Source organism: Tachysurus vachellii, chromosome 15, assembly GCF_030014155.1.
Source record: "Tachysurus vachellii isolate PV-2020 chromosome 15, HZAU_Pvac_v1, whole genome shotgun sequence".
In the NCBI taxonomy this organism is placed as follows: domain Eukaryota; kingdom Metazoa; phylum Chordata; class Actinopteri; order Siluriformes; family Bagridae; genus Tachysurus; species Tachysurus vachellii.
The window spans coordinates 613064-624150 of NC_083474.1; the positions used below are offsets into that span (position 1 = coordinate 613064).

The window sequence follows — 11087 nt, forward strand, 5'->3', positions numbered from 1 at the left end:
AGGAACAAATCCTCAGGGGTGTGAGGAGCAGGAACCAGGAGATCTGCAGATGTAAGACTAGATCAGACGCTGAATTATTTATGCTGCAACACTTCCTCTAACTATTAGGCCCAAAGCACACTGCTTAATGATTGTTAACAGCTTTTAACAGCTTGCCCTATAAGGGTGTATAAGGGTGTAACAAGCTCTACAAAGGGTATGTGTGGGTTTGACTGGATCTTTACAGATGTGTTAGGATTCAGGAGTCTACAAAAGAGTTGACAGGAGAGTAATAAGGGTCTATAACAGATATGTAAAGGTCTACAGGGGTTTATAGCAGTATATGAGGATGTTCAGTATCTACCAAGTCAAAATGAGCTTCATGCGTTCAATACACACTGTGTCCTGCTCACATCTGGACGCCAATTAACACACCTAACACACAGAAATCTAATGAGCCATGTTGCTCTTACAGATGTGTTTATTATTAACAAAGGGAAGAGCGAATAGCAGGAAGTGGATTTCTCAACAAGGACACACTCGAGATCGCCAGCAAGAGCACGTAACGTAACAAGTGGTTTCCTTTATTTGGATTCTTGCTTTCTGCTGTGTGTGTGTGTGTGTGTGCAGTCAGATCAGTGTGCCAAGTTACACAAAGCTTAAAAACTGTTGTGTATATAAAACAGAGTGAATGCTGTACTGCTCAGGAGCTTTGATTGAACAGGAAATTGCATCAGAGCACAATGTCAGAGTGAAGAAGAAACCTGACTACATCTAGTGTAGAACGATGAACTGCTCAACACGACCAGTAAAGGTGTTGGGAAACCAAGTCGTCTGTGAGGTTACACGAGGAACCGAACCAGATTTCTCACCCAGTCTACAGCAGCTGGTACATTTCACTGTATATAATATAGTTTGTACTGAACATGAACTATGGGGTTAATTAACACTAATTATACACAAATATGACGTGAATGTAGTGCAAATTAGCAGAGAAAAGTGATCTGATTTTCACTTCTGAGTGCCTGACACAGCATGCGCACAAGTACACACACACACACGTACACACATAAAAAAACACACGTGTACACACCTACACACGTACACCTACACACAAAAAAACACACGCGTACACACAAGCGTACACGCGCACGTACACACGCGCACGTACACACGCGCACGTACACACGCGCACGCACACACGCGCACGTACACACACACACACACACACGTACACACACACACGTACACACACACACGTACACACACACACGTACACACACACACGTACACACACACACGTACACACACACACACACACGTACACACACACACACACGTACACACACACACACACGTACACACACACACACACGTACACACACACACACACACACGTACACACACACACACACGTACACGTACACACACACGTACACGTACACACACACGTACACGTACACACACACGTACACGTACACACACACAGTAAATCCATTCATGGCCTTTACATTCCAAAGTGAGATTCAACTTCCTGTTCTGCTGCTTCCACTTCCTTTTATACAAGTTGACCACATGGTGCTGATGCAGTGGAATGCAGCTCCCACTTCCTGCTGGAGGGCACATGCGCACACACACACACACACACACACACACACACACTTTTTGATCACCTACCAGAGATCCTGATCATTCCCACCATAAGTAAATTTAAGTTTTTAATTAACTTAACTGAATTTTTCCAGTTAAAAAAGAAAAACACATTACGTTACTTATAAAATGAAGGTACGTTTGAGCATTTAATATTTAGAACACTTTTACTGAAGCACTGTATTGCTGAATGTTTGTGAGCATCTAGGCTGTTTGAAATTACACACTCTGTACAGTAGAAATGCCTAACAGCTCTAACAGCCCCATAGACCTCCATGTTGTTGCCAAGTGATCTGCCTCAGAGAACCCTGGCTGACTTTGGAGATCTTTCTTCCACAGGTACATGTGAGTCAAGCTGGAGAATATGGTACAACTAAAAATAGTGCAGACGATCAATTGATCAAAAGCAGCTGTCACCGAATCCAGAAGCTTCCTGATTAATGTCTCTGGCTGGAATTGCTTCTCTACTGACACAAATATCTTCAGCAGTAGACTAGAGGAACGTCTGCCATGGTTTCTCCTCGGACTCGTGCTTCACTGGGACATAAGATCTCGAATATTGTCTGCAAACGTACAGCTTTAAAGCTTTGATTGTTCTCTACTATTAGAGCAGCTTGACACTATAATATACACACACACACACACACACACACACATACACGTAGGATAGTCCAGGACATGGTGGCACTGAAAGACTTCAGGTGAATCACTTAACCAGAATATAAGGTTTGCTCGTCTTGTGTGTGTTCCAGCAACATTTCACACAATAACTCCAAAATAACTTCTGTTAGGAGTCAAAAACTTGGTAAAATGTAAACAGTGTTCAGAAAAACAAAAGGCTGAAACAAACACTACTGCACGTCAGCAGAACGTTCATTCAGAACGTAGCAATGGAAACATCTCGCACGTCTCAGAGATCGACCCATGCAGTGAAATCTCTAACATTCACAACTGCTCGATGTTCACGTAGAACTCCTGTTACTAGTCAAACTCCGCTGACACTCTGAGAACAACCGCCATTTAAAGAAGCTTCGGTTTCTGTCTGTGAACCTGAAGCTGCTGCAGCCTTCACAAGGCCAAAGTCATTTAGTCACAGATTCTTAAAACAGCTCAATTATCTCCAGGCTCCTCTGGGAGAGTCAAACTGGAGTATTTTTTTTTTTTAAATCAGACACACACTTATTACTCCGTGCACGTGGCACGGTCCAGACCAGGAAACCCAAAAACATATTTTATTCAGAAACGTCTAATGCTGCATGAGGCCACTCCTACACTCCTGTCTTCTGCACGACGGTCCGTGATTGGCTAGAGTGTCTGTGATTGACACAGAGAGACAGTGTAAACCCCTCCCATCCTGGCAGCACAGCCACTTCTATTTACTTGGCTCTTGGCCATGGATGACTGCAGCATCACCAGGATTTGAGTTCTCTGCCGTTGTTGTTATTTATCATGTTGTCGTTAAGCTATAACGATAAAGAGACAAAAGTGTGTGTTAATCAGTATTTCGTACAAGTTAATGGTAGTTTGGCTGCTGACAGAATGTGTGTAGGAAGGAATCTGGTAACCACTAATAAAACTCGCTAATGCTTCAGGACAGCATGGACAGAATGCTGACGTCTTACTGAGCGCCCAGGCCTCTGGTCTCACGGTGAGCAAGATGTTCTGAGACCAGACGACATTCCCAGGGACCATCATTACCGCCTGCCTTTCTGTTTACGCTCCTCTCCTCCCTTTAATAGACAGTTTGTTCCGCTTTTCCCAGAATTGGTAACACCAGGTTCTTTGGGCTAATCGAGCAGCTAATTGATTCAATTTTGTCTGACGTAGATTTAATTACTTGGAGAAAAGTCAAAATGGAAATGTTCATGTGAGCTGGAAGTCAGAACTAGAGGAAAAGAGGAAAGGGAAGAAAACAAGTGTGACAGCTAGAGAGAAAAAACTATTAGAGAGAAAGTGGAAATGTTTTTTTTGGCCTTTAAAGAATGTAGAAAAGTTTAACTGCGATTTAAATTAAAACTCTGTAGTTTTAAAAGCTGTCATCATACATACATTTTGATGCTGGTGCTAATAATTGTGGAGGACATCATAACCCTGATTCCCTACACCAGACTCCAGAAGTTTGTCTTTCTTTGACTAAAAAGGTTTCCTGAACACAAGTGAGAGTTTGCATGTAAAGAGGAGCAATGAGTGTAGAAACTAGAGCACACCTTCACGCTGCCAGCGTGCCACAGACCAACCGTCAGGTGCTGCGGTTTCACAACATGTGGAAACAATGCAGAAAGGTCTAGAATCGAGAGCTTGATCTGCTGCCTGATTCACAGGAATGCTCCTGTGAATGCTTAGCAAAAAAAAAACTTGCTTGTTAAACGCGATTCGGAGAAAAACAGCGGTCGCAATTTTACGATCGTCCACTTCTTTACTTTCGGAAGAATTGTGTGCAGATTTTCTCCACAGAGGCGATGAACAGCTGGATGTACCGTGGGGTTTAACAGGACAGCTGGGACACCACGAGATCAAACACTGACACACGTCACTGTGCTGTATCAGGTCATGTACGTTATTTATAGGTGCTTCATACCACAAACCTGACTGGTCATAAGGTGTTGATTAACACTGCAGGGTGGGAAGGAATGTGATGCTGCACGTACACACTGGACTTAACACTAATGCCCTGGAGCTGCACATCCTGAAGTGTTAGCAATGTTCTGTTTATTACGTGTTTGGTGTTTTCAGTGCGGATGTCGAATAAGAGATCGAAATAAATCCTTGCTGTAATTAGTCTCACAGTTTGTGCATCAAACTCAGGCTGTGAAATGTAAAGCAGATGCTGTGTGTGTGTGTGTGTGTGTGTGTGTGTCCTGTAAGAGATGACTTGTGTTTTTATGCACGTTACAACCCTGATTCGCTGCACACTGAAACAGAAGCACGTCGTGACCGAGGTGTGATCACGTATCACCACAACACCACCACACAAACCTCTAGAGACACCACCTTTGTGTGCTGATCTTATTGCTGACAGGAATCAGAGCTTTAGTGCTAACAAAAGTTTATTAGAGATGTTTATTAGAGATGTCCATCTGATAAAGGCGTGTTTATTAGAGTGTGAGCGGTTGCTATAGAAACGGCAACGCGTCCAATGAGCGGTTGCTATAGAAACGATAACGCGTCCCATGAGGGCGTTGATATTAGACCGCGAGCCGGAACTACTGTCAGAAACTACTAGAAATATTGCTCGCCACCTTCTGACCAATCAGCATCGAGAACTCTACACCGCTTCTACGCGACTATTCTGGCTCGAAAAGAAGCGAATGTGTTATAAAATGTTTGCAACCACTCCAACCTTTAGCATGTACTAGTTACCAGACAGAACTTACAAACTAAACACGTCACTTATGTCCCTACTTTTTAAGTTTAAAGTGTGAATATTACACTGAGGTAACCAGGCTAGCTAACGGCTCGCGCACGCGCGCACGCTAACGGTTAGCACGCTAACGGTTTCCCAGAAAACATCAACGGCGAGTTTCAATTAGTGGTTTATTATAAAGTGGGACGGTTTTATTTACAATTTGTCCTCGTGTGGAACTATATTTACAATATATAACTTTTACCGAAACACTTTATCATGCAGAGAGAAGCGTTTAGGGCCCGAAATGAAGTTAACGGTAAACTCTTAGCTAGGTTAGTCTCCGAACAGCTAGTTAGCTGGTTGTGTAACTGGTTAAAGTCGGTGAAGTCTGCTTGCTCAGCGATCCGGGTTTGTTCCCCTAAACGTGAGCAATGAATGAATATGTGATCAATAGTGTCACACTGGAGCTAAGCTACAGTTAGCATGTGCTTCATGTGCTAGCTGCACAAGCTAACACACCGTCACTTGCTCTCTCATGCACATTAATACAACACAAAAACCTCCGTGGTATTAAACACAATCTCTGGATGCGTAAACACATTCAGGTCGAGTCGAAATAAAGACAAATAAAGTACAAATAGGTCATAACTTCACGCCTGTGCTGGCGGTGTCCCAAACGCCCCTGTGGTCCCTACGCAGGTGTCCTACAGAGGGTGTGACGTCACGGCGTCGACGCCCCATCTAGTGCCCTAAGTGAGTAACAGAGAGGCTATTTGGGACGCAGCCCAGGTCGCCAGGGCTACTTACAGGATCCCGGAGCAGGACGTACACACGAAGGAGCCGTTCGTCATGTTGGTGTAAGTCGGACCGCGCTGATCGCAGTCGAAACACTTCCGGTTGTGTGCTAAACTCGTCATTTCTCTCAGCATCTTCAGGTGTTTCTCCTCCTGCTTTCGCTTCGCGCTCGCCGCCATGACCCAAAGTGTTTCACACGCCGACGGGAAGAACAGAAAACTTTTAAAAAGATGCCGTGAAGTTGTCCAAGTGAAGGAGAGACTCCGGCCGAGCTGGAGACGGACACGCAGGACAGGACAGACTGAGGAGGAGGAGGACAGACACAGGCAGGAACTCCACGGGCCTCACCGTGTCTGCTCGACACCGCGCATGCGCACAACACACACCTCCCAGCAACCCAAAAGAGTTCACGTCTCTGCAGGAGTGACCTAATTCACTCTAAACTACACGCCTGGTGTTCTGTTAGAGAGAGAGAGAGAGAGAGAGAGAGAGAGAGAGAGATATACATACATACATACAACATCATGTCATTTTATATCATAAGGTGTGATTTAGGCAAACTAACACGAATTACTCAGACTTTCTCTCTACTTAAAGTGAACTGTTCTGACAGAGAGACTGGTGACAGATAATAAAGTGATAAAGTCATTAATCCGCGTCGTTAACGTGTGTTCTAAAGGTAGCTGCTGTTGTACAAACTCAGCCCATTATCACAGCTAATCTGATGACACACACAGATAGTCAGACAGACAGACAGACAGTCATACAGACAGTCATACAGACAGACAGACACACAGACATACAGTCATACAGACAGACAGACACACAGACAGACATACAGACAGACAGACAGACAGACAGACAGACACACAGGCAGTCAGACAGACAGACAGTCATACAGACACCCAGACAGACAGACACACAGTCAGTCATACAGACAGACAGACAGTCATACAGACAGACATACACACAGACAGACACACAGACAGTCATACAGACAGACACAAACACAGACATACAGACAGACAGACATACAGACAGACCCCTGAGAGTTCATCTGTAACCCTGAGGATTTGTGCACTGATCTCAGCCATGAAGCGAGTTAAATATACAGACTTATAGCGCTTTTAACTCTAAATATTTATTTCACGAACTTTTGTACAGTAACATTTTATGACTGGGGAAAATCTTCAATAATACATTTTTGTTTTCATATTTACACACTGATGAGGTGGTAACAGGACAGGAAGTGGGGGCAAATATCCTGCCAAATGATATCTGGACATTATAGATGTATAGAGTGTAAGGCATTTATTTAGGAAGTGTGTAGAGCAACCTTCAGTGTGGACTCACGACCCCTGCATTAACATCACCATCCTCTTCCTCTCACGAGGAAGCACGTAAAGAACAGGGATGTACAAATGGAAGTGGATGTTTTTTCCCCAGTTGTAACACACTCACCATTAACAGTAATTAAAGTTCTTACTTTGCCAGTTAATTCTAACTAAAAACTTAAAGTCTAATGAAGTGACACCAGGAGTCACGTAGAGAACGAACAGAACAAAACGACTTCCTCTTAACGACAAGATTTTATCAAACAGAATATGAGAAATAAAATGGTTAAAACCAGTTAAAAGGAAGCTGGGGTTTGTGTACGTTCTTCTTCTTTTAGTATTCACTGAAAACAAACAGTTACATGTTTACGTACATGAACAATACACAATATATTACAACACAACTGCAAATTATTCATATGAATAATCGGGACACTACAGAGGAACTACAGCATCAGAGAACATGAAGACATTTTAGACCTACAACCATCATTCATTCATTCATTCATTTTCTACCGCTTATCTAAACTGGGTCACGGGGAGCCTGTGCCTATCTCAGGCGTCATCGGGCATCAAGGCAGGATACACCCTGGACGGAGTGCCAGCCCATCACAGGGCACACACACACACTCTCATTCACACACACAATCACACACTACGGACAATTTTCCAGAGATGCCAATCAACCTACCCTGCATGTCTTTGGACCGGGGGAGGAAACCGGAGTACCCGGAGGAAACCCCCGAGGCACGGGGAGAACATGCAAACTCCACACACACAAGGTGGAGGTGGGAATCGAACCCCCAACCCTGGAGGTGTGAGGCGAACGTGATAACCACTAAGACACCGTGTCCCCCCACAACCATCAATTAATACTAAATAATCAGTCAGGATTTATTCAGTATTAATATAAAGTTTATTCTGCACATGAAGTATTCTTGTGACGCTGAAATAAAACAATGATGTCTGATTTCTAGACGTAAATATTTTGAAGATTTATTCAGTATTTAAACCAAGAAGCTCAATTTAACTGTCATTATGGACATTTATTAATATTTAATAAGAAGAAATGACAAAAAAATAAAACACAGCTTCTTAAGTGAAGAAACATTTATTTAATTATTTCAGTAAAAAAACATTTACACTCCAGTGTTGTTTTTGGCCTGATTTCATTAGACCAGCTGGAGGAACATTTCACACGTCTTGCTGCAGAACTGTTCAAATTTACTCGTGTGTTTGAGTGAAGAGACTTAACGAGACAGATGTTAACCACCTGGTGAAAGACATGTGTGTGTGTATGTGTGTGTGTTTGTGAGTGTTTATCCTCTGTTAATCGCCTTGTTCACTGCTGATGTTTCAGGCTGCTCTTGTTTTGTGTAGAAGTCGAACGGTTTACGGTTTTCTGTGTAGCTGAAGAGTTTCCTCAGAGCCACGCGTGCTGCCTCGTCCTCTGCAGCTGATAGAGTCTCACCAGGACCATGAGCCAGCAGCCTCTTATCACTGACACACACACACACACACACATTACAACCTCAACATATATTAGAGTAAGATTTCTATGTTAGAATTAGATAGAAATTTCAACCAAGTGACCCCCGCTCAGACCCCCGCTCAGACCCCAGCACGGACCCCAGCTCGGACCCTAACTGTGACAAAGACACAGACTTTATCTCCAGCACTCTTCAATACACTGCCTGATTTTAATTAACTGTTCTAGAACTGAAATAATTCCCTCCCTGAACAACTTAAATATTATCTTTATCATGAACGTATCCTGTGAAAGTCTTTTCAGGTGCTGCTCTGATCTAATCCTGTCTAGCTCTAACTCAGGGTCTGTGGCATACCAGTAAAGGCCGACGAAGTAAAGTGGGAGGACTGTGCTGGCTCCTGAGGACTGAAGGAGGCGTGGCTCAGGGAGTGAAGCTCCTCTCCGACTCAGCTCGTCCACCAACAACCCCATAGGGTTCGACACCTTCCACATGTCAAACAGGTCCTTCCCTATTAGCTGTGTCACGAGGAAGTCCTGCACACACACACACACACACACACACTTTCAGTGACATTGTACATCATAAATTTAAACGTCCACACGTTCATGGGCACTAATCATAACTGACACAATCATAGCCGTCTCACCCTGATGAAAAGCCCCGCCCTCCCTGAGCCGCTGCTCTGCTCCAGCGCACCAATTACAGCGAAGAACGTCGCCTGAAGCACGTCATCTGGAACAGGAAACTCCGCCGTCATCGCCAGCTCCTCCACCGCCAGGTTCAGAGCCACATGGCACATGACCTCCGACCCGGTCAGATGACTCACGATGGCCGCTACGCCGTCTTCCGGCAAACTGGGGAAGCTGTTCCTGCACCAGTCACTGAGGAAAACCTGTGCAGCAGACCACAAGCACAAATACAACCACATCACGATTTTTTTTTACACACACAAGGAGTTGTGTTGGTGACCATCAAAAGTACAGACAAAACGACAACACTATGCCTGAACACTTAAGTCATGCACCTCCTTCAGTTTATCAACATCACTCCATTCTTTAACAGTCTGTAGGATGCGACGCTCCTCACCAGTGTGAATTTACGCCCGTGTTCCTGCAGCTCCGTGTTGTCTCTGAGGTTTAATGCTGTGCTCTCAGCATCTACACCCAACGAGCGGCGTCTCTCCTCCTCGGAGCGAATGTAGCAGGGGTTCACAAACGCCGTCTTCAGGAGGTCTGTGGAGAAACGTTCATTCAGCCGGGCGCTGAACGCCTCCACCTCAGCGTGATAGTCCCAGTTAGGCTGCTGAGAGCTACAGAGAGAGAGAGAGAGAGAGAGAGAGAGAGTTTATTTATTCACAGGGTAATTAAATTAATTGTAAGTCCTCATGCTGCAGGGACGTGTCTGTGACGTGCCGCAGGGACGTGTCTGTGACGTGCCGCAGGGACGTGTCTGTGACGTGCCGCAGGGACGTGTCTGTGACGTGCCGCAGGGACGTGTCTGTGACGTGTCTCATTAATGTGTCTCTGTAACGTTTCAGTGTAGTGTCTCAGTAACATGTCAGTGACGTGTCTGATGTGTCTGTAACGTGTCTGTGACGTGTCTGATGTGTCTGTAACGTGTCAGTGACGTGTCTGATGTGTGTAACGTGTCTGATGTGTCTCAGTAACGTGTCTGATGTGTCTCAGTAACGTGTCTGATGTGTCTCAGTAACGTGTCTGATGTGTCTCAGTAACGTGTCAGATGTGTCAGTAACGTGTCAGATGTGTCAGTAACGTGTCAGATGTGTCAGTAACGTGTCAGATGTGTCAGTAACGTGTCTGTGACGTGTCTGATGTGTCTGTAACGTGTCAGTGACGTGTCTGATGTGTCAGTGACGTGTCAGATGTGTCAGTGACGTGTCAGATGTGTCAGTGACGTGTCAGATGTGTCAGTGACGTGTCAGATGTGTCAGTGACGTGTCAGTGACGTGTGTCAGTCTGTACACTGACCGTGGGCTCGGTGTTGGAGGTCCTTGGAGTCTCCTCTTCCTCTCCATGAGCAGTGTGTAAGACTTCATCCATCGCTTCTTCTCCCTGCTCTGTGTGACCAGGACACTTCTGCACACACGCTGATAATGAAGCCCAAGCGTTAACACGCCTCGACTCAGAAGCGTCCTACACGCCGCCATGACACGCCGTGAACCTGCACAACATCCGGCGGAAGTGAGACGCTTTTAAAAACCCTTATTTTTATAAACTGCTCATTTTATTCTTAATTGACATAAAGACAGTGTACTTCGATATTTTATTATGTAGCAGTAAATAAACTGTGGGTCAATTTTACAGTCAGGAATCATTTCACGTGGCAAATAACCAATAGTAGTAGAGAGGCGGGATTAGTCGGAATACGGGTAGGAAAAGCATAACATTAAATAATACGCCCGTTTACCGCTAGACCGCTTTGTAGCAGTGTTATTACGACACCACGTGGTCGGAGGAGCAAAAACAACAATTC

At 44.7% G+C, this 11087-nt stretch overlaps 2 protein-coding genes across 6 annotated transcripts in view; both read right to left on the minus strand.

Moving 5' to 3' along the window:
* Nucleotides 1-6213, minus strand: part of agfg1a (ArfGAP with FG repeats 1a) — a 22030-nt gene extending 15817 nt beyond the window's left edge. For 2 of the 5 annotated variants that reach the window (XM_060887727.1, XM_060887725.1), the window contains exon 1: nucleotides 5783-6210. In XM_060887727.1, the coding sequence (XP_060743710.1) occupies nucleotides 5783-5949 (167 nt within the window). In that variant the 5' untranslated portion in view covers nucleotides 5950-6210. Of the gene's footprint in view, nucleotides 1-5782 lie in introns of all 5 variants that reach the window. The other 3 variants (XM_060887724.1, XM_060887723.1, XM_060887726.1) reach the window with 3 other exon arrangements.
* A 1983-nt stretch (nucleotides 6214-8196) lies between these two features.
* On the minus strand, nucleotides 8197-10810 carry mrpl44 (mitochondrial ribosomal protein L44). Its single transcript, XM_060888697.1, has 5 exons — nucleotides 10583-10810; nucleotides 9681-9903; nucleotides 9241-9486; nucleotides 8949-9127; nucleotides 8197-8604 (listed from the first exon to the last, which is right to left on the minus strand). The coding sequence occupies exons 1-5, from the start codon at nucleotides 10759-10761 to the stop codon at nucleotides 8424-8426; spliced, it is 1008 nt and encodes a 335-aa protein (XP_060744680.1). The 5' UTR covers nucleotides 10762-10810; the 3' UTR covers nucleotides 8197-8423.
* Between the last annotated feature and the right edge of the window lie 277 nt (nucleotides 10811-11087).

Bases quoted from the DNA above. Each gene is read 5' to 3' on its own strand.
- mrpl44 (XM_060888697.1), bottom strand. From the start codon at position 10,761: ATGGCGGCGTGTAGGACGCTTCTGAGTCGAGGCGTGTTAACGCTTGGG. The intron at 9,487-9,680 runs GTGAGGAGCGTC...TCTGCTGCACAG, and splicing joins ACGGGCGTAAATTCACACTG to GTTTTCCTCAGTGACTGGTG. The intron at 9,128-9,240 runs GTGAGACGGCTA...GTGTGTGTGCAG, and splicing joins GGGCGGGGCTTTTCATCAGG to GACTTCCTCGTGACACAGCT.